The 26,151-nt window shown below is 47.2% G+C and overlaps 1 protein-coding gene and 1 long non-coding RNA gene across 3 annotated transcripts; one reads left to right on the forward strand and one right to left on the reverse strand.

Moving 5' to 3' along the window:
• On the reverse strand, nt 1-25,875 carry SRD5A1 (steroid 5 alpha-reductase 1). Its single transcript, XM_025451506.3, has 5 exons — nt 25,567-25,875; nt 13,126-13,292; nt 9,767-9,868; nt 7,599-7,749; nt 1-1,760 (listed from the first exon to the last, which is right to left on the reverse strand). The coding sequence occupies exons 1-5, from the start codon at nt 25,845-25,847 to the stop codon at nt 1,694-1,696; spliced, it is 768 nt and encodes a 255-aa protein (XP_025307291.3). The 5' UTR covers nt 25,848-25,875; the 3' UTR covers nt 1-1,693.
• LOC112662865 (uncharacterized) lies at nt 19,378-23,014 on the forward strand. 2 transcript variants are annotated; one of them, XR_003138909.3, is made up of 4 exons: nt 19,378-19,569; nt 19,686-19,840; nt 21,103-21,217; nt 22,556-22,999. It is a non-coding gene; the product is annotated as an uncharacterized LOC112662865 (long non-coding RNA). The 2 variants fall into 2 exon arrangements; XR_007408061.1 differs by having other exon boundaries at nt 21,103-23,014.
• Nucleotides 25,876-26,151: the final 276 nt, after the last annotated feature.

Genomic DNA, 26,151 nt, shown 5'->3' on the forward strand with positions numbered 1-26,151 from the left:
TGGACTTTATGTAAGTTTATTAATCTCCGTATAGTAATTAACGCAGTAATTGGTGGCAGTTTGCTAAGCTACAGGTTTTAGGAAACAGAGGGCAGGAAGACAAGATAGAACAGGGGGTCTTCCTATCAACTGTGCACGCAGCGTGGCCGGCAAAGCAGGAAGGGCGCAGCAAAGCCCGGGGGAACGCAAAGGGCCGGGGCCTGTGCTGCTCACACACAGAAGGAACATTCCAGGCAAGCGATCCCGGCTCTCAGCCCAACATCCTGCTCCCACCCGTGCACCTTCCAGAGAGCACAGCAGCCCTGATCGATCGTGACGTGCTCGGCATTCTGAGTATTCCTGAGGAGATCCAGAATATTTATTGCTTTGTGTTTTCAAGCAGTTGAAAAAGGGTCATTCAATAACAAAATTTCTCTTCAAAAACATGGTGTGTCCAGGTAAAATGAAGCATAGCTGTATCGGACAAGTTTTCTGTGATTTCCGAAATCACAGGAGACTCTAAAGATCACTAACACCGAGAACACGGCTTCTACGTAAAACCTTGTGAGGAAGGGAGCTCCTGGGGTGCTCTAGATGCCCCCCACCACCCACTGAGCAGCGTCTGGGGGCCAGGGTGACCAGTCTGCTCCTTTGCCTGCTCCTGCGGTCCCCCCACTTTGCGGAGGTGGTGGCCACCCAGGCAGCACTGTCCCAGGACAGGAGGGGACCTCCGCTGTGCGTCCATCAGAGCTTCATTGAGTGGCCAAGATTTAACAGCCTCCTGGATGGAGATTCCTTTTAAATATCTGGCAATACATGGTACATTGTTATTACTGCCATTCATCTCTGTGGACCTTTCAAGCGCATCTAGAGTAAGAAATTGTTCCAAAATATTGTTTTTGCAATATTGAGGGTACTTAAAAAAAAATGCCTTATGACATCCTAGTTCCACCTAGAAGGAAGAATAATCATCTTAAACCAGAGACTACTGATGTCCATGGCAATCAGCAATAATGGGGCTCCCCACTGCACTGGGGACCTCTAAGAAATCTTTCAGTGGGGGACAGAGCAGCTTACCCCTTATGAGTGCACCCAGCACCCCACCCTGCAGTGGAGTCACCTGGGGAGCCAGGTGACTTTCAAAGTTCCAGATGCCTTTTCTCCAGGACTTGGCTGGGCCTCCTGGGTCTCTCCTTCCTCGCCCCGAGTTCTCTGCCCCACAGCGAGAACCTGGGCACTTTCCTGGGGCTGTGACCACACTGTGGGTGCCCCTGGCCCAGCGGGGTCCTGGCTTTATCAGGGGAGGGAGCAATATCGCCTTTGGCCTTGAACTCGTGGCTAGAACAGGTTGTACGAGGGGCAGTGAGATGTTTCAGTCCGCAGAAGCCACCAGAGATGGCTTGTAATCCTGGTCTTGCACACTTAGCTGCAAGCAGTCAAAAGAGGAGACTCCAAAATCAGAGAAATGGTCAGCTGGAATGCCCCAGAGTTCCAGATTCTCGACCTAGTATGCAGCCTGATATATCAACTTGCATTTGAGTCTGATTAGTGTATTATTCAGTAGCTTACAAATTCACTAAGAAAAAAATTCCTATGGCAAATCTTGAAAAAGGTGAAGTAGCAGGAAAACGACAGAGACAGGATTCATTTCCATAATCCTTAGAGAAATAGCATGGAATGTTTCAAGTCCAACATCATTCCACTAACAATGAACTTAAAACAAAAATGGGATTATAATTTTTCTGAATTTTGGGTAATCTTCAAATTTCTCAAGGTACCACCTAAAAGAAGACAAAAAAAGAACACTAAGAAAAAAAATAATTTTGTTGCCTAAACATTTAACAGATAATGACAAAAGGGAAAACACATTTCATTGTGCAGGAATACGGAGACTTCTTAAAAAGTAATACTAAAAACTTTGGCATTTCGGACACCTGTAGTTGGATTTTGTCTCTATCATGAATCATTAAATATGTCTGATTCTAAAGCATGATTCATAAAAAGCAACCCACGTAATTCACCTTGATGTTGGCAAGGAAAGTTAGGGACATGTGGTGAAGCTGATGGGCACAGCGGAGAGCCATCTCTCCAGCCCCCAGGGGGGAGCTCAGGAGGTGAGTCTTGAGCATCTTCTCCTTCTGGTGACTCTTGACGGTTTTCAGCAGCCTCCCAGAGAGAGCTGCGGCCCAGCCCCAGGGTCTGTGGAATAGGCACCCAGCTGCGTACAGGGCGCTCTCAGATCTGGGAAGACACAGTGGGGCCCTGCGCTCAGAATGACAGGCACTTTCGGTTTTGATATTGATGACATCAATGAGGCACCTCATTCATTTTGGGGTGGTGCCTGGTTGGGAGGGCGGCAGCTAGGTAGATAGAGTGAAAACTTAAAAAAGAACTTGATGAGATGGAGAAATAGGCAGAAAAAAAGGAATTTCTGTTAGCACAAAGGATACCCAGGAGAAAAATCATGCTAGAACATGACTCTGTGCAAGAATGTGTGACAAAAGCAAAGTGACAGGGAGTCAGCAAAATCTGATGGTTTCCACTAAGACTCACACCATGGTGAGTTACCTGTGAACAGGTAACTAGGCCTATCAGACCACCAGGTGCGTGTGCACGCACGGTCCTGTACACCCACAAAGGCACGCATTGAGAAGTTGCTCTGTGGACCTCTGCATCAAGCATCACTTGTGACATGAGGCCACCAGTGATAGCTCTTCTCTTCCAGACTGTGACACGAGCGCCCATGTCAGAAGGTGGCTGCCACAAGAGGAGCACGAACTACGGGAGAGGATGTGATACACAATTCCTCTCTGGTTCCAGAAGGTTCTCGAAGGCCTGCATTACCCTCTGCCTGGGTACTCCCCCCCCCACCCCAATTCATGGGCTAAAAACCTAATGCCAGTGGTGGATTAGGAGGCCAGGGCTCTGGGAGGTGATTAGGTCATCAGGGCGGAGCCTTCAGGAATGGGATCAGTGTCCTGATGAGGGAAGTTCCCGAGAGCTCTGTGGCCCTTCATCATGTGCAGGCACCAGCAGGAGGGTCCCATCCGCAGCCCAGAGGGGGCCTTCACCAGAGCTCGACCAGACTGGCACCCTGACCTTGGACTTCTGGCCTCTCCACCTGCGAGGAATAAATGTCTATTGGCTCTAAGCACCCCCGTCCCCCAATCTATGGTGTTTTTCTTACAGCCGCCTGAACGGACTCAGCCGGCTAGGACGTAGGACCTGGACAGTGAGCAGGCTTCTCAGAGAACCAGGCACTGCACACGGAAGGAGATGACAGCTTCTAGTCAGTAAAAACAGGACAGCAATGCCCATGCTCGCCTATGAGACAGTCAGAGGGAGGGCTGGGCAGCATGGCTGGAAGAACTGTGATGTCAGAACCGTTATTAGGGTGCCTGGGTGGCTCAGATGGTTGAACGTCTGCTGTTAGCTTGGGTCATGATCCCGGGGTCCTGGGAGTGAGCCCCATGTCAGGCTCCCCACTCACTCGGCAGGGGAGCCTGCTTTCCCCTCTCCCTCAGCTTGTGCTCTCTCTCTCAAATAAATAAAAATTGGAAAAAAAAAAAAAAGGAACCGTTCTTAGCTTGGACTCTGCTCACTCAATAAAGGGAGGTTTGTCAAATACGTTAAATTCATTTCAAAGAAGCTATTCTATAGGAATAAAATTTGCTTTGTTAACATGATTCGACTTTTCACATTCTTTTACACCACTGAGATTTGTAAATCCAGCTCAAGAAATCACACCTTAAAATTTATAAATATGTGTGTATATATATGTTTGTAAATATTTTTAAAAAGGCGAGCAGTGTATGATTTTTCTTACTATTCTAACCCTAGAACCAAAGCTGTCACTTCCGTGATACTGACCAGAGCTGGATACAAATTTTTTGTCCTGATTTTATTACTATGGAGCCCGAGCAAAGCTTGAGAGTAAGATAATCCCTCACTGAGGGATGCCCACTTCGGGGCATCGGCTTACACTACACTGAAGAGAATTCTTCATATTCTTTAAAGCATCAATCCTCTTTCTGGCTCGCCAGCAGCCTAAGTACCCCATGCTCCTGTCCTGGAAGCCTTCCTCTGGTGGACACAGAAAACCCATTCCGAGCGCTCCGGGACCGTGCTCTCCGTGGCTAAGTCTGGGGATGGGGGCCATGAGAACAAGGAAGTCCTTCACAAACATGCTCTGCTGCGACCTTATCTGTGTAGGTCATTACGCCGTCTGTCATTGTGTCCTGAAGACGTACAGACTTCATTTTTCTAAGTGACATTACACTTACTAGGTAAATGCTGCAATAATTGATTTCCACAGAGCCCCCTGCCCCAGGCTCTCCTCAGTGGCTGGCCTTCCACCTGCAGGCTTTTGCTGTGAACAAGCAGGCACCTGCCCTCAGAGCACCACGTCACCAGGCACTGTGGGAGCATGTCCCAGCCACGCAAGCGCAGCTGCTCAAGGCTGGCAGTGGGGGAGAGGAGTACGGAAACATTCTTCTTTCCCATTCCTTGACATTTTGCCCTCAAACCACAGAATCTGTTAGCAACTTGGCACAGCTGACCCAATGTCTCCAACCTAGTGCTTAATTATCAGTATAACTCTCTATGAATTTAAATATTTCACATCCAATTATAAACTCAGTGTAATCAGATATTGCTTTGAGAACCTCTTAATAAATACAGGGATTGGAACAGCCCCCTGGATTGTTTTCTTTTAATTAGCTGGGCTCACTTGATTATTTAAAAAAAAAAAAAAAAAGGACAGCTTTTGTCCTCAGCTTGTAAATCCAACATTTCTGAGCATACTTCCACTAAACTGAATTGATTAGTTTTTCAGCAATTAAAATTGGTTTTGTACTGATATCAATATAAATAGCAAATGAATGCAAAAGAATCCTTCCACCTTGTGAAGCTTTCCACAAAGAATACCTTTGGGTTTTCATTAACAGAGATTTTTCATTTGAAAAATGAAATTATTTATTTCTATTTCTATATATTTCCTATTCAAATGTTGAGAGAGATTTTCCCGTTTTCATTTGAGAAAACATATTTACCACTGACATGGCAGGCTCTGGTTCAATCTTCCTCTGATATAACTTCTTAGAGTATCAGTAACATCTCATTTTTCCTATTATTAGAAACCAGCCAATGTTCGCTTTTTACTATCTAATGTAACTAATGTAGAAGAATGGTATGTTCTCCAGGGGCGATGTCAGCCATGAGAAGGTGGTCTGGGGGGGTGGGGTGGGAGGGCCCCTGCCTGGAGAGGAGGGAGGGGGGAGGGAGGAATGGAGGAGGCGGAGAGGAGGAGGGAGGGGGAGGAGGGAGGGGAAGATGGGGAGGAAGAAAGGAGGGAAGGGATGGGGAAGGAGAGGAGGATAGAAGGGAGGGGAGGAGGGGGGAGGGGAGCAGAGGAGGAAGGGGTGGAGGGGCGATGGAGGGAGAGGAGGAGAAAAAAGAGGAGGAGGCAGAGGGGAGAGGCTGGGAGGGAGGAGGACAGAGGGGAGGAGGGGTCCTCAGGGAACACAGCATATTAGGCTGTGCCAAGATTCACTAAGTTGTCATCATCACTATTATTTTCCTACAAAGTGCTTTGTTCACACCCAAAAAGATGCATCCTAGAACAGCATGGGATGTGGGGACGTCCTGGTGTGGCATCACCTGGCCAAGGAGGAAAACGGAGGGCTTCAGGACTCACATACATGGCCTTTCTCGTGAATTAAGGCCCAGGCCATTCTGAAAGGCTAAAAGACTGGGGCTTCTGGAACACAGGACCACACGCCAGAGCACTTCCAACAGCAGGAGTTTATTCCCTCCCAGCTCTGAGGGCCAAAGGTCTGACGAGGTGCCGGCAGGACCATGCTCCCTCCCAAGTTCTCAAGGAGGATCCTCATCTGCCTCTTGCAGCTTCTGGCAGCTGTGGCAAGCCCTGGGTGTGTGGCACGTTGCTGCGGGCTCTGCCTATGTCCTCACACGGCCGTCTTGTGTGTGTGTGTGCGTGTGCGCGCGCATGTGTGTGCATGCGCGCGCGCGTGTGTGTGTGTGCATGCACGCGCGCGTGTGTGTGTTCACATGGCCTCTTCCCTGTGCATGTGGGCCATTTCCCTACTTATAAAGTCACCAGTCCTCCTGGCTCAGGGGCCTGCCCTCCTCCATCATGACCTGACCCTGCAAATGACATCTGTGATGACCCCTATGGCAAATAAGGTCACATTCTCGGGGTTAGGACTGCAGCATAGTCTCTGGGCGGGCATGGGGTGGGGGACACAAGTGAGCCCATCATTGCAAACTGTCCCATTTCCTGCCAGTGTTGGTGCCGTAACCCCTTTCCTGAGCCTTCCCTGGCATGTGCCTTTCCCTATGTCTGTCCTCAGCAGCAAGGTCCTGGCCCTAAGATCCCCTGCTGCCTGGCACCTCAAAATGTGGAGGGCTGGAGGGTGCTTCTCCTAAGATCTCAGTAACTCTCAGGCTTTGGGCATAACATCTACAAACATTAGCTAGACAGACATTCCAGCTCGGCCCATTCTCTTTGTTGTCTCTGGTTATAATCCTCTGCATCTTTAAATATGTGGTGAGCCTGGAAAGAAGGAACCTTGCCTCTGAAGAGTCTGTATCTTCCCACTATGCCACGACATCAATCAGTTCTTCTGTGGGCTTCTTCCCTCTGCCCGCTTCCCAAGAGATAGCAGACGTTGGAGAGTCCGACAATGTTCCACATCTGCACATGCCTCCTACCATGTCAGTGGCATCAGAGATCTTCATGAAATGTGTTTGGGGGAATGAAGCCAGGGAAGCAGGGCAGCACCCTTCCCAGCGCAGGGACACAAGCAATCAATGTGGCCTCCAGCAAGAACTGCCTGCGCCGTTTCCATCATCGTTGTGGCATCGGGGGACACCTGAGATTGCCCCCTCCTCAGAAGCCTGAGATTTGGTTCCCTGCACCTCAGTCCCTTCATGTGTTGGGCTGGGAAGGGCTCCCCGGGCTCTCTGCAGCTTTGACAGCCTGGGATTGCTTTTAATGAGTGTATGTCGGTCAGGTGGATCACAGGCCCTTTTGGGGATCTGATAAAGGCTGAGGCCCTGCACTTTGGAAAACAATGTAATTTCGAGGGTGTACAGAGCCCAGAGCCTGACAGCAAGTGCAGGGTTGCAGGTTGCAGGGCACCTGCATGCAGGGGCTGTGGCTGAGCCGGGCTCCTCCACGTGCAGTGCTCCTCCAGACCCAGTGGCTGGCGGTCGGCATTCCGTGCTGCAGACCATGTGTTCCTGCTCAGACCACGAGTCCCCTGCCGGACATTTCACTTGATCATCAGCTTCAGCAGCATGTTCAAAGGGGCTCAGTCATACTGAGCAAATGATGACGCAGACATGTACCTGACAATTCTTTTATTTTTTTAATGTTTTTTTTACTTTTTATTTTTTAATTTTTTGTACCTGACAATTCTTAAAAGCAGGTTATCCTTTGGGCGTTCACATGGTTTTGGACTTGGTTAGCTGAAGCAAGGTATACCCTGGGATTCAGCAGCTTGGACGAATGTGAACGTTTCAAATATCACACCTGAAAATTGTTATAATAAGACCAGAGGACAAATTCAACTTGCTAGAAGTGTTTGAGAACTTACCGGTGATGCTGCTGTGCCCGGGTGAATAAAATGCAGAAGGTGAAGAGAGCGAAGGCCCCGCCTTGAATGGACCAGCTGGCCAGGCCGTAGCCACACCACTCAACCACCTCCCCAAAGTAGTTGGCTGCTGTTACATATTCAAATAAGCCTCCTGCAAGAAAACACAGGCAAGTGGTGCATTTCCTACAGAATGATGCCCTGCAAAACACTGACCCCCAACATGGCCATGCGTGCTTACCTGGAAAACCATTACAGAATTGTAAGCAAGGAGAAACACCCACCATTACTAGTGTTACCATCTCTCATCACAATTTCTGGTAGTAACTACACCCCTACCTCAATACCTAGACTGTTCATCTGAATATAAAATACTACAGTCTTCATGTACTTAAAGTAGGTCATTTTACTACTCAGGGAATCACACTGATGGAACCTAAGTAAAGACAGAGAACAAAGAGTAACAATTAAGGCACCGGCCTAATTGAATGGACCCATACTAGAGCCCTGGACCCAAAACGGAAGAAAATAATTGTTTTCGAGGATAGATTCATTCCTTCAGCCATCCATTTTCACAGATCTTTCCAAGTGTGCATTTCAGGCCAGGCCCTGCCCTACACACTGGGGGTGTGCCGTGGATAGACCACACTCCCTCCTGGGACACTAAACCCCAGTGTAACACAAGGGGAAGGCACAGAGCACGGCATATGGTGGGGAGTGCTGCGGGGCAGCGCGGTGAGAGGGGCCCAAGAGTCAGGCTAGGGGCAGAGGGAGGTCTGGTTGTGGCCTGTGGCTGGGAAGGGGCCTCCCTGACAGGTGAGGTTTGGGGTTGCAGTGGGGGACTGGGGCGCTCTAGGCAGCAAAGGTTTAGGCCAGAGAGCAGAGTGGCAGGCTCCAAGCACCGCCTGATGTCTATAGTTTAAGTAACTTGAGATCTGTAGGGTTTTTCCATCATTTGTTTGTTGTGTTCTTTTCCACCTTGTATGGTTTCCAGGAAGATAGAGATTCCAAACCAGGCCAGGCCATGTGATTTCCAGTTCCATTGATGTTTTAGTTTTACCTACTGAGTTTACATTTTGTTGTTGTTGTTGTTGTTTTAGTTTCAGAAGCTGTCTTGCTTTCTATCTTATAGCTATTTAGTTCTTTTTTCTTTTCTTTTCTTTTTTTTAAAAATATTTTATTTATTTATTCATGAGAGACACAGAGAAAGAGAGAGAGGCAGACTCACAGGCAGAGGGAGAAGCAGGCTCCATGCAGGGAGCCCAATGTGGGACTCGATCCCAGGACTCCAGGGTCACTCCCTGGGCCGAAAGCAGGTGCTAAATCGCTGAGCAACCCAGGGATCCCCTATTTAGTTCTTTCTATAGCATATTACTCCTTTTCTTATATTTTAAATCCCTTTTAATTATTTACACAATTAGCTATTCACTTCATGATCTGCTTCTATTAACTCCAAGATCTGGAATCTCTCCAGTGTAATTAGCTCTTACTCGAGGCACCTTATGTCCTCAAAGGTTTTGTGGCTCTACTTTCTGTTGGGCTCTCTGAGGCCTGAGTTGAAGGCAGGTCCTCTTGGGGATCTGGGCTTGTGTAGGCTGGATGTGTGAGGGCACCACCTCCCCAGGACCACATGGATCCTAACTTGTGGCTTGAGGTTTTTGGACCATCCACATTTGGTGCACATTCGGGCTAGAGACCTGCATGCAGGCAGCTAGTGGTTACAGACTCTCAAGAGTTGGGCCCTAGATTCAAGCACTCAACCAGGATGTTATGGCTTCCTTCCTTGAGACCACAAGGATGCATTTTTAAAGATTAAAAAAAAAAATTACCCAACATTTTAAACTGTTTTCAGACAGAGGACCAGTTGTCTGTTCTTGCTACTGCTCAAAATGAGGTATTGGGCACCCCTGATAAACTATAAATTCCTCCTCCTATTCTCTTTCCAAACACAGATACAACTAGTTTCTTTTTCACTTAATAAGCATTCCATTAGCCAGCATCGGCTCTTTTATCATTCTGTTAAAACAATAATCCTAGTGATTGCTATCAGTAACTTGTGACTCACATGGAAAACTTGAGCCTAATACTACAAGCTAGTTACTGGATTCGGCAAAACATCCAGGCCTCATGTGAAGCAATTTGGAATCAAGTCTCCATTTTTCAGTACATACCCCTGGGAATCTTATATCCAGTCTCCCCCGGTTTTCGGAGATTCCTCAGAATATGGTCTGAATGGATGTTTATCAGCATACCGATTAACCACAAGCAGAAACCTAAAGGAAAGACAATCCATAGGAGTATTATGGTCACTAAACTATGAAATCCACAAACCCAAGCCTGATGAACAGGCATTACTGTAATCTGTCCTATTATCATTATTAGTAAGCCGTGTTGGCCACAGTTGACAGTAGAAATCATTATAATAAATATTATGCTTCATTTAGAAAGTTAAGTGCTACCCTCAGGTCTGCTAAATAGGGCTTTGTTTTTCTAATAAGACCAATAAATCATTCGGTCTGTTCAGAATACTCTGACCTGATGACTGGCATGCTTGCAAATACTACTTAGGACCGTGGCACGGGCTCCCTTTCAGGAAGAGGCAGCACCACCATCTGTGGGTCGGCCCACGGGAGGAGGTGAAGCCCTGGTGGTGCTGCACCACGTCGGGCTAGCAGTGCACAGGCCCCAGCGGTGGTAGCTCTTGGGGGCTCATCCTGGCACTTTTCCCTTCTTTCTTTTAAGCCCCTTTGGCACAAGTTCACCACACCCACAGCTTCACCCACCACTCCTTTCCTGCTCTCTCCCCATTTGCATTCCTGGGTCTGCTCCTCTGTTTCGGCTCCCAACAGAATTTCCTACTGCTGGCTATGTCTTTCCCTAGATATCCTGTAACATCCCAGATGTTTCCTCTCCCGTACTTATAAGTCTTTGGAAGTTTTTTTAACACTTAAAGGGAGATTTACTACAGGAATTAATTTCAACAAGAAAAGGTAAAATGCCCAAATAGTGTTTTATAAAAGGACTAACTTGATTTGATCAAATTGCCAACAATTTGATCATCCTGTGATATTAGAAAATATTAGAAAATTAGCAGTCTGATATTAGAAAATTAGCAGATGCTGCTTATTGGTGGGACTTGATTCACTATCAAAGAAACACATACATGGAGTAATGCTGTCACCACTGATTCCTCAGTCACCCAGTGGCAGGGAATCCTCTTCCGGCTACAACGGGGACATAGGATGCATTCTGGCCCATAGCAAGGGTTTCAAGACTTCTTCCTTCTTCCTTCACCACCATAGACAGTTTTCTTTCTAAATAGTTCCTACCAAAGCTAGTAATATGTGTTTTTAAGTCACTTACTAGATCCATAAATGTACAGTTGATGCAAGACCTGTTTTGTATTTCGGTAGGTCACCTCTAGCTAATTTGGCCCCTGATGTGAAGTTCCAGAAAGAATCAGGTTCTTGAAATGCCATTGTTTTCCTTATTTCTCTTCTAGGATACAAGCACCAGATTGGTAAGAAAACTAGTATTTGTGCTCATCTAAGCTAAACATTTAATTCTGGTTTTGGGATCTTAAAGTCTTTGTATAAAATCTTTTAGATTAATCACTGTTACTGCTCTGGAAAACTTTTTGTTAGGATGTTATTATTACTACTTGCTTAGCTCTTCTCGGTAAGTAGCATAAATGTAATTAATTATTCAAGTTATTTAGTGTTTGTCTCCTTACAAAAACTATAAATTCTATGAAATATAAGTACAACACCAAAAAAGTAACCTCGGTGTTTCCCTGTTGGCATTTTTTCCCACTTTTGATTCCATCTGCTTACTTGTAGAGAAGATGAGAGGTCTGTATACAATTTAGTGCTGCCTATAATTTTAGACCAGCTTCGAAGACATCTGCAGGGGATGGGGTCTACCTGCAGAGCTGCTTCAAAGGACATTTAAATCCATATACCAAAAGGATTCTTTGTTTTGTTGTTGTTCATCAAAAGTATCCAAACAATTCACCATAGAAATGATTTGTGGGAGAGACTCAAACATGTGATGCCTATGTCCTTTAGTTAAAAATTGATTCCCCTTGCCCTCAGCTGCCTCCTCTTGGGGAGCCAGCATGGGTGCAATGGTTGCAGCCCTGGCTCTGCTATTTACTCAGGTCAGACCTGGGACTGGGTGTTTAGCCATCAGGCCTCCCTTGCTCATGTGTAGGGTTCCTAATTTCTGCCCTGTCAGGAACTTGGAGTGCCAGAAGGCATGTGTACGGCTCCCAGCAGAGGATGTGGCCTTCTCCACAGGGCCAACACAGCCTGCTCTTTCTCCTTCTCCTGCTGGTTGGGGTGGAAGAAAATCAGGTAGCCAAAAAGCAGGTAAGGGGACACCTGGGTGGCTTAGTGGTTGAGCATCTGCCTTCGGCTCAGGGTGTCATCCCAGGGTCCTGGGATCGAGTTCCGTATCAGGCTCCCTGCCTGGAGCCTGCTTCTCCCTCTGCCTGTGTCTTTGCCTCTCTCCCTCTGTGTGTCTCTCATGAATAAATAAATAAAATCTTAAAAAAAAAAAGTGGGTAAGTCAAGAAGGTATTTGGGGGCACGGCACCAACAAAATAACTTGGGTCTGGCATTTGGTGGGGAGGCACAGGCTTGGGGGAGCCACCATGGCTCCTGGGACTCTCATCATCCCCCACCTGGTGGCTGAGGGGGCATGTGGCCCACTGCTATGATGCCCACGTATGATGAGCAAGGACATTGCCCTGGGAACAGAATTTTAATTCATGGACAAAAATACAACCAAGAAATGTGAACATGCCTTGCCAACAACAAAATTCTCCTCCAGCGCTAGGCCCTCCATGATCACACCTTCGGGCACAGAGTGACATTGAATGACACGGGAGGCCATGTTACAGCGCTAAAGCCAAGAGCCACAGGACATTCGGAAACTTAGAAGAAACTTGCTCATCAACAAGAGCCTCAAGATGATGTATTTTTTAACACTCTCGCATATGTTTTTGACTGCTGATGTTTTATTTTCATTTTGCTCAGAACTTACAAGGCTATAATCAGAACTCGGTAAGAAAGTTGAAAAAATTAAACACCTGACACACCTAAAAGTTTGTTCAAGTTAACATAATCAGAAAACTCTAACTGCCTTGTTGGAAGGTGACCCAGTTTGACTGTTTCTCACGTTCCAGAAGGCACTGTGGGAGGCTTAATGACGGTCTAGATTACATGGCCAATTAGCGCTGGAGCTCCTCAATCTTCATCTGCTGCTCACTCTGCTGGAGCCTGTGGCTATTTTTAGGTTTGCTTTAGGAACAGGTATTTGTGCTTTCCATGCCAAGCTGGCATGAATGCCGGGCACCTGCATCCTCTGTGGCTGCTGGGGCCACACTCAGCCTCCCCACTGCTAGGTCAAGGATCATTGCAGATTCCTTTCTCTCAAGAAGTGTGGGCTTTTTACCAAGAAACCGATGGAACACAAAAACCCAAGTTCTGATCAGAATGACAGAGTGCTTCCCTGGGGGGCCACTCACCCACTAGAAACCGGGGATCTGTGACCCAGTCGTCAGCATACACGGCGTACTGGCTCAAGTATCTGCTCTGCAAGTAGCCATTGTAGACACAGAACGTGAACGCCAATACACACGTGTACAGGGGCATCGGCTTTCCTCCTCGAATCAGAAATGGGAAAATCAAGGACCTTAGGAAACATGAAACAGAAACAGATTTCAATAAAACAGGCCAACGATAAGGAATGTCATTTCAGCAATTCGAAGTCCTGAGTTTTTTGTCTTGTTTCCTGGTGCAGAAACCATTCTCAGCAATGCACATCTGTTCAAAGTAGAATTTCTAGATAAGGAATTAACCATGTTTCAGTAATGTTCACCACGGGGCACAAACTCAGGATTGTAATTATACGGATCATGAGACAGACACACAGAGAGAAAACCGAAGGCTTCAAGAGGCTCTCAACATTTGTGTTATCTTCCCTCACTCTCATCTGAGCTACACGACATGGGGGACACCATCCTGTCATTGACAGCACAGTGGCTATATTCACTGTGCACTCGCCACCCCACTGGTGGCACCTAGGGACACCTACCTGGGGGACACCATGACACATGCTGGACGCAACACAAGACGGGTGCAGGGTGGGTAAGCAATCTGTTCATGGTCACAGAGCAAGTGAGTGGCTGAGCTTCGGTGTAAACTCGGGGAGGTCAAGGTCACATTCTTCTGTTCCAGCACACCAGTGAAAGTTTAGGGCAAGAACATATAAGGACAAGAAAGTGACTCCTTAGGAAGAAAGGAGGATGCAATACTGTAGTCTGAATTTCCTCTGTAAGGTCAGTGTGTAACACACTGCGAGAGGGCTATCACTACAAATCCCTGGACTTTAAGAGGATGGTAAGGAGCTACCATCTACAGATTCCTGCCCATAAATGTGACTGTCTGGACATCACATGCAAAAGCCTTAAAAGACACAGGTCACCAAAAACAGCGCAGGAAGAAACTGACAACTTGAATAGCCCTTTACTAATGAAAGAACTTGTGCGACTTGTGACATTCTGAAGCAGCCACAACGAGAGTCAGGGGACTCTGTGCAGCTAGTCACCACAGGGCACAAACTCGGCTAGTGCCATAGAGGGGACTAGCTGCACAGAGGCACAGGGACATTTAAGGGGACGCCAGCGTTCTGCATCCTGATTATGGTGACGGGTACACCCTGTACATAATCATCAGAACTGACCAAAGCACAGACTTAAAACGAGTGACTTCTATCCTATGTGAATTATATCTTAAAACGAGGAAAACATAAAAGCTTATTGTTTGTTTCCATTCTGACCGTCTACTCCAGGGCGAAAACAGAGCTGATTCTTAGCAGTCATAGTAAGAGCCTGAGAGCATAAGGCGTCCTGGCTATGCATCCTCAAGGCATTCTCCTGCAACATGCCCACTCAGGTCCTGGACAGAACATTCTGGCGATCAAGGGCAGTCTTCGAGGTTCTCATCTTGTTCAGATTTCTCCCTGCATCGTGAAAGCACGGTTCACACCTGACAGAGTCGGGACAGTCAGCTGCCATCAGGGATACATGGCAAACGCCTATGCCACAGGAGGCAGGTGTGGTTCTGACTAGGATAAGTGTGTGTGTGTGTGTGTGTGTGTGTGTGTGTGTGTGTGTGTGTGTTGGACCAGTGTGGCTGCTTTTAAAAACAGGTGGAGATTCTGATTCACTGCGATCCACTACTGTGGTTACAGTGCTTTTTTCCTCACCCTGTTCCTTGGCCAGGAGAGCCAGAAGGATGCAGAAGACAGAACAGTTCTCATTGTATCCCTGAAAGTCGAGGAAGCAGCCTTGTTGCTGAAGGTGGCTTAGCAGACTGATTCTCTGGCCAGGGGAAGGCAGAAAAAGGCCAAAGGATGAAAGATTTAGAGAAATATTTCCTGATGGTTTATGGTCTCAGGGGATTTTCTGGGGCGGGGGGCAAGGTATAGGACAAAGCCAACAGAGGGTTAGAATTATGAGCATGAAGAACTATGGAAAAAAGATCAGGAAGTAAGAACCATGAGAGATGCCAAGGCTGGACACGATCAGGGGTGTCTGGGTGGCTCCATCGGTGAAGCATCTGCCTTCAGCTGAGGTCAGGATCCCAGGGTCCTGGGATCGAGTTCCACATCCGGCTTCCTGGGGAGTCTGCTTCTCCCTCTCCCTTTCCCCTCTGTGATCTCTCTCACTCTTGCTCTTTCTAAAATATGTAAAATCTTAAAAAAAAAAAAAAAAAGCTGGACTTGGTTAGAAAGATGCCTGTGAAAGCATCTCAGCTCCCGAGTGCTCAGCTCCCGAGAGCCTGAAACTGGTGACCTGAACAAAACCCATGTAAAATTCAGCACCAGGTATTAGGGATGCAGGGTTACAAAGGGGAAAGAACAAAGTGTGGAAGCTTACATATAGAATCTATACTGAAAGATAAAGGTGTGGGAAGGCTTCTGGGTGAGATGTCACAAATGTCTACATGATAGATGAATGAAGTGTCACAGAAGCAACTCTGAGCGAACAGTCTGCAAATGTGGTAGGCATTTCCCTCCAGCATATGCAAAAAAGCTGTAGGCTTTCCAAATGAGAATCATGCATGGCAAACTTCTGATTCATTTTTCCCAATTCTGTTTTGGGTTCAGGGTTGGATTGTGAACATCTGGCAAATAGTGGCTGGCACCTTACAGATGTGAAACCCAAACCTGTCTTGTGTTGTATTCACATCCCCCTCCTCATCTGTCACAAATGTTCCATGCCTATGATAGCAACAGGAGTCAGGATCAGGTGTCAGCAAATACAGCCCCTGAGCCAAGTCCAGTTCACCACCTGTTTGCATACAACCTGTAAATGGAGAACGGTGTTTACATTTTCAAATGGGAGGGGTAAGAATTTCATTTCAGGACACATGAAAATTACATGAAATGCAAATTTCAGTGTCCATTAACAGAGTTTTGTAACACGGCCATGGTCATCTGTTTGTGTACGTTCTGTGGCTACTCATGAGCTATGGCTCCAGACCAGGCAGGTGCGACACGATGCGTGGTGTGGTGGTCTCACGGGTCTGTGTCCCTGCGCGGAGCGCTGCACATCACTGGGAAGCAGCATTCTGAGTGCATGTCACTCAACTATTCATCTTTATTCTCTTATCAGTGCACACCTGTTCCATGAAGACAAGGATAGTGGGCTCTTCATGCTCTGGAGAAACAGTGGAGTGTGGCTAATTGAGTTACCATGTCAGATGGCAAAGCTGTCCTGGCATGGAGTGACACCTTGGCTTGGCCGGAAGACTACACTAGAGGTTGGCATTACCAGACTAAACGGTCACTGTGACATCGTCCCTGACTCACAGGAAAGCGATGGTCAGAAGAAATTGGGAATTTAAAACAGAATCTAGTTACAGAATTTTACAAACGAAGTGAGAACAAGGCTAGAGCCGCTGGAAGTTAACAAGTGGCACCTTCTGTTACCAAGCGAGGAAAGCCACAGCCCAATGCTAAGCTCACTGAAGCAAAGAAACACATCCAGATGATAGAACTTGTTTAACACGATTGACATTTGGTGAGGACAGGCTGCTTGAGGAGTCGGGATGCCAGAAGCGAGGTCAGTGAACAGTTAAAAAGCAAGGCCGAAGTTTAAGTGAGCAGTCTTTGTGGTTCCTGGGGAGTCTTGGATGTTGCTGACACTACTCAGTTGCGGAAGCCAAGGCCGAGTCTGAAGTGACCAAGGGATCTGGCTCTAAGTGGTCCCCATGCAACAACCAATGGTGACAGCATTTCCATGGACATTGAGGAAACACTAGTTCAAACAACCTGAAGTGGGATCTGTTAAGATGTTGTAACCACTGGCAGTAAAAACAAACACATGGCAGATTTACAAAGCTTGTGAAAATGTAAGGTACTTAAAGCTATTCAGCAGATACTTTGCCAAAAATGCCAAACCAAATGAAACCAAAACCAATCTATCGCATGTGACTGAACCAATAGTTTCAACAGTGAACTTGACGTTTCTTCCATAGACTTAATCACGATTTTGAGTTCAGAGCCAAGACTGACATTTTTCTTTATGAGAAAAACTGCCCTCAACCACTATTATTGAATTTTGAAGGGCTCTTAAAATTAGCATTTGCTGAAGACTAGGTTTCTCAGTGAATTCAACCTAAAATTATAAGGCAAAGTATCACCTGTGTGCAAAACATACACTTGCATGAGTCACCAACTGATGTCGTCTGAACCACAAGTCATGGCAAACTGCTTCCCGGGCTTTCCATACTGTTAAAATTAAAAGCAGCAGTGAGATCTCCATTCTCACATAAATCTGCAACAGATACGATGTCTGAGCTCCAAGTGGAGTTCCACCAGTGGTTTTTGAACATTTCAAAACCTATTTAACTGTCATTGAGGAGCTGCCACCTGGCAACTGGAAGACATTCATCTACATTGTCGTGACAGACTAAAGTATCAACGGAAGAGTTGAATAGAATTCCATAAATGCCTTCCAAGCAATGAATATGTTAAATTACAATCAGAAATTTGTGGATTGAAATCAAAATTTGGCAGTACCAATGCAAGTGAAAAGACATTTTCAAGGAGAAAATCTCAGGCCACCTGGGTGGCTCAGTCAGTAAAGCGTCTGCCTTCGGCTCAGGTCCTGATAATCTCAGGTCTTGGGATCAAGCCCCATGTGGGGCTCCCTACTCAGTGGGGAGGCTGCTTCTCCCTTTCCCTCTCGCTTGTGCTCACTCTCTCCCAAATAAAATCTTTAAAAATAATAATAATAAAAAAAACCCAAAACATCTGATTGCCCATCAAGCATTAAGGGGTGAACATTTACTGTGGATGTTGATCATGGGGAATGCTAATACTGAAGTCCAATTAAGGGAATGTTATTCCTCACCAAAGAAAGAATTCTACTCTTCTTGTTAACACCTGTTACAGAAACTACTCTAAGGTTATTAGGCTTTGGATCTTCTCAATAGAAATCTTATGAAATATCTCTTTCACAACATCCTGTATTTTGTCCCTTGGCCCACAACACTTAGGAAAAGCACTATCTGGCCCTTTCCAAAAACAGTTTTGACCCTTGACCTAGATTAAGATAGGAGTCACACTCTGGAAACCTTGCTCTGACTTTCTTAGAAAATGCTTTTGCTCAAGGCCCCAGTACTTGGATTGCAGACAGCCTCTTTGGTCACAGTCTGTGAGGTGGGGACTGTGAGGTGGGGACTCAGCTGCCAAATGGATAGAGGGTCCTACTGTTCCACTCCATTGTGTGCCCTGGGGGAGCCTGGAAAAGACATGTAGAGAGGACCCGGGAGAAGGATCACTTCTCTCTGGTCTCACATGAACGTCAGAAAGGGGGAAGGACTGGAAATATAAAAGCTTATAAAAGCTGGTGCACACCTCTTCTGTTCCTCTCTTATCTCTGCCCTTGAAGGGACAGCAGTGACCTTGACGTCCACAGGCCTGGCCATAAAACCACTGAGGTCAGGAGAGTAAGCTGCCTCAGGCAATGCCGCCTATGCCTGCAGACCTTGAGGAGGGAGATAACATCTTCTTCCTCCAGCCTCTGTGAGGACTGGGACCAACAATCCTGGCTCTGGCGTCTTCAAACCAAATGGCCAGATGTGACACACCTCCCAGAGGGGAACACTCTGCTCCCTCTTGCTATTTTTTAGTTTGTCTTTCTCCTTTTAGGTTATCTTTACTTCTTTTCCTTGGAAATCCATGCAGCATTTGTTAGAAGGGGTTTCCTTTGAATTGGGCCAATTAGGAACCAAAATGGGAGGGGAGAGAGGCTTCTAGGCATGACTTTTATCTGAGCCTTCAGATAAGCTCAGGCTAAGGGCAACCCAAGGATTGTAGTGGACCACAGGCAGCTTATCAGAGTAAAGGATCCACTTCAGGATGTGGGGCCAGGCTCTGTGAGGAAGGTAGACACACCTGCTGAACCTACACAGTGCTTGCCCCGACCAAGCTCAGGGACCCAGGCCATCTCAGTTCTGACGCACGCATGAGTATTCAAAAGCCTTTTGCACATGGTGTCTCATCTACCCTGAGGAGCATCCTTCCCCATAGGAACTGTACTTTATTTAGGTAATACGTTATATAACTCTATGTTCTGTTCCTGTAATGAGCTAAAGGACATGAAAACAGTCAGGTCCCAGGGAGCTACAAAGAGATTCTGTTTTCTATCCCAACAGAGGGAGTGTGGGATTGAATTTGACACTTTGTTCTTGACCATGTTACAATATCCCATTTATTTTCCTTCTGATCTGCATAAAGAAACAGTACTTACTTTTCACCAAATTGTTATTACCCATGGAAACTTGCACATCTCTGTGGCTGTGGGACACCTTTGATGAGGGGCTGACCTCAGAGCTTTCAGAATTGAATCTCTGTGGAGCTTCGATGGCCGGGCAGCAGCTGGCTGCCTCCTGCCTGGGTGAGTTTACAAGCTTGAGCAGAGCAAAACACAAGTGTTTCTCACAGTTCCTGATGAAATGTTTCTAGGAATTCCTAATCCTATGCAACGTGTTTTTTTTTTTTTTTTTTTTTAAGGACTTCACAACTGTTACTATTAACCTATTTAACAGATTGGAACCAGAGGCTCAGAGGAACATGGTGACTTGGGCGACTGATGTAGATACTCAGAAGTGGCAGCTCTAAGACATCACCTTCCCAGCTGTCCCATTGACCACATCATGAGGATGCAGGTAGAACCAGGACTGCACCTGGGCTGACCTTGCCTGGTCACTCTGTGGCACATGAAATAGTCTCTAGATGACATTTTTGTTAAGTGTTTCTAGTGAGCCAGAATGATACTTTGGTTATTATACTGAGTAATAAAGTGGGATAACAAGATTTTATGTGTTTATATATGTGTGTATCCACATTGCTTAGAAAAAATTATTCAAAACCTACTAAAAACAATGAAAGGCATGGGGAAAAGATCTATCAAAATACTGTCAGCATTCTAAGTGATGCAATTATAAGTAGTTTTAATTTCTTCCTTGAATTCCTCTGCATTTTCAAAGTTTTCTACAAGGAGCATATACTTCAACTACAGGATCATTTGCATGCAATACCCTGCGTGTATGGTAAGCCCTGATGATCCCTGATACATTTGGAACAGACCAGATGAATGAAAGAGAGAAATTCAGTTTCCTAGGCTGAAGATGGGCAATCGTTGTTGGAAGGGCTCAGAGAGAATCAGGCAAAATTAATAAACAAGCGAATACACAGAGTATTCACAGGGAAGTTTGAGTTTTAAGGAAAAACAAAAGTATTTTCTTGCAGGATCCCAAGTACAATCACCTTGGGAGGGGCGTGGATTGCCAAAATGAACAAAGGTCGCCAAAGCTAGCCCTATGTGACTGTCCTTGCTGCAAAGCGGTGGCCAGGGCTCCGGGCTTCTCACCTTCCTGAGCAGTGTATTGGGAGTGCTTTCTTGGACTATTCAAGCCAGAGAGGTTGATGTTGTATGAAACCCTACTAATTGGTCAATAACTTTCATGCCCATCTGCTGGATGTGGTCTGCTCCAACGGAGAAAGACCTGAGTGAAAGTATCCCTAACAGACACGCACACTTGGGCAACACCTTGGAATAATGATCTTTAAAACATTTAAAGTACGATTTTCAGGTTTTGGAATCCCCAGGCACAGATTCCACACCTGTATAATTAACAAACTGAACTACAAGAATGACCCCTTAAGATGTTTTCCCAACAAACTGGAATGATAACATCCAGTTATTTCGCAATGAGAAACTGCGTGTTCATTCAGCAAATGATTTGACTCCCAAAATGAAAGCAACTGGACATTGTGTCCCAGGTACAATGAAACATCCAATTTGGTGATTTGGCAGCAAATCTAACAGTAGGCTTAATTATTTTTAAATGCTTAAAACTGAAAGTGGTTGATATCATTTTAATAACTATATGACTTTTCAACATTTTGACATCTTTGAAATCTACAGCACTTCCAAGATGTGGATCAGTTCCTGTTTTGTTTCTTCCCTCTGTAACACACTTCTGCAACGAATGCCACAGATCCCTGTAGAGCCATACACTTACGTTCTGTGCGCTTTTAAGGTGAGGTTATGAACCCAATGAATATTTCACTATCTGTCATTCTATACTTCTGCATAAAGTTTTTTTTCCCCCAAATTATTTGAATACACAAGGCAAGGGCCAAGGGTTTAGTGTATACTTCACCTTCTCTAGCTCCCTGGTGTGTTTTAATATTACACATGCCATATGCCACATTTAAAAGTGAGGCTGGGCTAGGGTCAGGCTCTCCCCACGGGGCCACCAGGAGAACAGAGCAGGAGTCGTCATGAATTGTGGGTGTGATCCTTTGAGGATCATAATCAGGAGCAACAGAATTGAGATCCTGCAGGCTCAAGGATCCAGCCAAGAACGAAGTTTGGGAGGAGGGTGTTAGGAAGAGGAGGCTTTGTGGGCATTTGAAAGTCTGCACTCTGGGGGCCACGCAGCACTCCCCCTCTGCCTCAGGGTAAAGTGGTCACTGGGGCTAGGGTGGAAATCCTCGTCCTGCACTCAAGTGGGACTTTGTAACATTGTTAAATGGATAAGCAAACGAATAAACCCAGCCACTCATTCCCTAATTTGCCAAGTGGGAAGAGAAAAATTCATGAGCAAAGGCAGCCCAAGCTCAGAGAATACTGAAAAAACCTGCTTGGCAGGAGAAAAAGCAGACTCAGGTCTGAGTCTAGAGGCCCATTTGGAGGGACTCTGACAAATGCAGAGCCACTCTGCACTGATACTGGGGACCACAGGAAACCGCTGCCAACAGCTAGCATGCACTTGCCTGCTGGAGTTCAGATCTGCTCCACGCACTGTAATACAAAAGGCGGCGGGAGAAGACACCACCCGAGCCCTCAACAAGCCCTGTAATCAGCATGAGATCAAAGTACAGAAAGGGGGATCCCTGGGTGGCGCAGCGGTTTGGCGCCTGCCTTTGGCCCAGGGCGCGATCCTGGAGACCCGGGATCGAATCCCACATCGGGCTCTCGGTGCATGGAGCCTGCTTCTCCCTCTGCCTGTGTCTCTGCCTCTCTCTCTCTCTCTCTCTGTGTGACTATCATAAATAAATAAAAATTAAAAAAAAAATTCAAAGTACAGAAAGGATTCAGGCAAACACTGTAACTAATAAAGGCTGTGGGAAGATTATGTTGTCTGTCAGGGATTAAAAATGTTCCTATAAATGTCCTTCGCCACCCATGGGGCCCTAGGATGTTCTTTCCTATAGCTACTCCCTCTTCCCTTCCAGGAGGGACTTCCTATATTTCTGACTCTTCTGCAAAAAAAAAAAAAAAAAAAAAAAAATTCCTGTAATTTTTTGTCCTGCATTCAGCACTCCTTAAAGGAGTATCTTTATTTTTTAAAGATTTTTCTTTATTTCTGCAGGGAGGGTCAAATGGAGAGGAAGAGAGAAACTCAAGCTGACTCTGTGTTAAGCTAGGATCCCAATACAGGGCTTGATCCCACGACCCTGAGATCATGACCTGAGCCAAAACCCAAAAGTTGGATGCTTAACTGACTGTGCTACCTAGGTATCCTGGGAGTGCTTGTCTCTACATCTCCAATAATGAGTACAGTGCCAGGTATGCAAATCAATCTTCAGAAATGTGTGCCAAATGAGACATAAAAATGCACAGATTGTCCCTCTTTTGTAAGCAAAAACCCCTTCCCATTGACTGTGAAGCACCCTTACCTGGCTTTGGTCCTCACCACTTCAGACAGCTAGAACTCCCCTAGGGCACGGCCCTGCCTCACTCCTGGGTAACCTCGAAGCTTATCATAGGGCCCCTGCAGACATGTCCTGGTTCTGTAAAGAACCATGCCCTTGGCCTTGTCAGCATCTCCCTAGCACATCCCCTGGTCTGAGTCTGTCCTGCCACCAGCCCGACTCAGGCTTGCATTCACATAGTCTCCTGTGTCACCTGCAGGACCCTGGACAAATGGTAAGGCTGCACAAATGCTGACTGGGCTGGCTGGATGCTAACATGCTGCTTGAGCTTCTGTTCTCCCCAAAGGGCTCCAATGACGGTTTAATAAATTAGCTGCTTGGGTAGAATGGAAAATGTTTATCTTTTCTATTTGGAAAATGTAAATGTCCCAAACCACACAGGCTAAATGTGCTGTCACATGTACAACTTGAAACAGAATAGCCCAGCAAGTTGAAAAGCTACACCTGACCTAGCAAATCCTCTGGAGTAGTTTCTAAAGCCACTGCTCTCGGAATCAGAGGTTTCAGTCCCAACATCCTCTTGTCTGATAGCCTTGGGTAAAATACCTGAATTCTGTGTCTCAGTGGCCTGATACAGTCAGGTTCCAGTACTCGACAGGTGTCTGTGGCCTCACAGGATGCTGCATTCATCCAGCCTCACACTACAGTAAGTGGATACAATTAAACACAATGTTGTAAGTTAAAAAGCTCAACTCAGGCTTTCAAAGTTCTGTAAACCTTTCCCTTTACAAATTTCCAATGCCACATCTTCAGAAGTATCTTAAAGGCACTTGAGACTGGCAGCAGTGTGCCTGAGCAATACATGGGGTACATATGTGACTTGAGACTGGCAGCAGTGTGCCTGAGCAATACATGGGGTACATATGTGACTATGCCCACATGCATGACAATACGGAACTGTCTTGTTAATTGTCTATGAAGCATTTGCATTTGCCAGCATGGTGCGCACATTATACGGAGTTGCCTTTATTTAAATGCATGCCAATAGCATGGGCTGGCACCATCACGGCACCTCTTCCATTGACGGGGAAACCTGCTTAATAATATATCCCACGCCCCTAGTGATAAAGTTGTGGTAACACCCAGTAGTCTGACTCCAGAGCTTACTTGTGGCCATTAGAGAAACAGAGAGAAACAGGTTCCAGCACATTTTTGGAGACATGAACACCAATATGAAAATTCTGACATTCAAATTGCAGTAACGCTAAACCACATTACAAAAAAACAAGCAGCCTGCCAACAATTTTGCTCACTGGAATAATCTTGAAGAGTCAGGAACATAGGACGTGGAAAACCTTTGTTGAACATCTGTTCCTGTTTAAAGTGCCTACAAACTGCTCCAGCTGATTCTGTATCTCTCTCTCTTTTTTTTTTAAAGATTTATTTTAGAGAGAGAGTGCAGGTAGACTCAGGAGTGGAGAGGGAAGAATCAACACTGAGCAGGGAGCCTGACTCAGGGCTCGATCCCATGACTCTGAGATCATGACCTGAGCCAGAACCAAGACGCAGACACTGAAGCAACAGAGACACCTAGGCGCCCCTGACCCTATCTCCAGTGTCCTTGGCACTCGAGGAGACTCTTGCTCTCCATGCTAACCCTCTCTCTACTTGTCCTTTGGGTTCTTTGCTTCTCGTGGCTCAGCTCAAGTTTCATTCCAGTCAATGCAGTTCCAGCTTCTAAAACACCTGGAGTCCTCACGCACAAACTATAGTGGCAACAAGCCCTGGGTCAATTTAGGAATCTTAAAGTCTTTAAAGTAGATTCTACCCTTCCACATTTCAGATGATCAACTTTGAGGCATTGAGAGTTCTCGCAGACAAGGATTTTAAATGATCCCTGTAAAAAGGTGAATTTAACCAGCACTTCTGACAACTTCTGAGGTTTTGGTCATCCAAGTGTATGATGTTCTCTTTCCTTTTTGGATACCCTTCAGTGGTCCCAAAGCAAAATCAGGTTTTTACCAAACGAGGGTTATAGATATGCTTTTCTTCCTTCCATTGGTCATTTGGATTTTCCGTGGCCATATCCCTGATGTGCTTGGCATAGACATTTTGAGTAAATACTGGAGGGCCAAAAGCTAAAATCAGTATTCAGCTGAGCTCAAAAGCAAATGTCACCATTGTAAAGCAGCATTTCAAGGATACAAGAATAAACCTACAATTTTAAGTCAAAAACATGTCATCTTTTTTTTTTTTTTTTTTTTTTTTTTAAAGTCAAACGTTCTGGTCAGATTTTAACAGCTCGCAGGTTCTGATACAGGAAAATGACTCTGGTGATCACTGCATGCCCACTGTCCTTAGCAAAGGAAAATGCTTTTCTAGCTGCTGTAGGCGTGACACTCCTGAGCGAGCTAACCTGCACATCCTCAAGCGTCCTCCTCCCTCCCAGTGGCCAGGTCAGTCCCTTTCCAGCCCTCTCTCACCACCCGTCGCTGTCCTCACCCCCAGCCCCACTTTCCCAAACTAAGCGTATTAAGCCGTCTGCCCCAGGGGAGGAAGGGGACGGTGCCCGTTACAGGGCAAGGGCGGCACGGGCGGAGAGGTCATTAGGACAGGGCGCCAGGGAGGGAGGGCGCGGGGCGAGGAAGGAGGGGGCGGTGGGGGCGGTGGGGGCGGCGCCTCGGCGGGGGCGGGGGGCGCGGGGGGCGCGGGGGGCGCGGGCCGTTACCGTTGCGCGTAGTGCAGGAGGAACATGGCCAGGAGGATGCGGTTGGGCGCGCGGCGGAGGCGCTCGGCGGCGGTGCGGGCGCACACCCACAGCGGCACGGCCAGCGAGGGCAGCTCCTGCAGCGCCCAGGCGGCCCGCGCCGGCACCCCGAAGGCGGCGCCCGGCGACGCGTAGCGCCCGTAGGACGAGGCCGCCTGGCGGAGCAGCAGGGAGCCCAGGAAGCCCAGCGCGCACTGCAGGTAGGCGAGCGCGTGCAGCCGGGAGACCTCGGCCGGCTCCATGGCGGGGACGCGCGGGCACGCCCCATGGCCCCGCGGCCGCGGCGGGCCACTTATAGGGCGGCGGCGGCCGGCGCGCGGGGGGCGCGGTTACCTGAGGCGGCGCGGGCGCGGGCGCGGGCGCGGGCGTCCCGGCGCCGGTCGCACCCGGCCCTCCCCGGACGCCCCTGCGCGCGTGCGCTGCGCTCCCGCCGGTCGGATTGGACGCGGGCGGGCGCCGAGGGGGCGGGGGCGGGGCGGGGCGGGGCGGGGGCGGGCCCAGTCCCCGCGGCCGGAGCCCCGCCCCCTCGCCGCCCTGCGCACGCGC

Source organism: Canis lupus, chromosome 34, assembly GCF_003254725.2.
Source record: "Canis lupus dingo isolate Sandy chromosome 34, ASM325472v2, whole genome shotgun sequence".
NCBI lineage: Eukaryota > Metazoa > Chordata > Mammalia > Carnivora > Canidae > Canis > Canis lupus.

Bases quoted from the DNA above. Each gene is read 5' to 3' on its own strand.
- SRD5A1 (XM_025451506.3), bottom strand. From the start codon at position 25,847: ATGGAGCCGGCCGAGGTCTCCCGGCTGCACGCGCTCGCCTACCTGCAG. The intron at 13,293-25,566 runs GTAACGGCCCGC...ATGTTTCCTAAG, and splicing joins CTCCTGCACTACGCGCAACG to GTCCTTGATTTTCCCATTTC. The intron at 1,761-7,598 runs GTAAGTTCTCAA...GTCTTCTTTTAG, and splicing joins CGGGCACAGCAGCATCACCG to GTGGTACCTTGAGAAATTTG.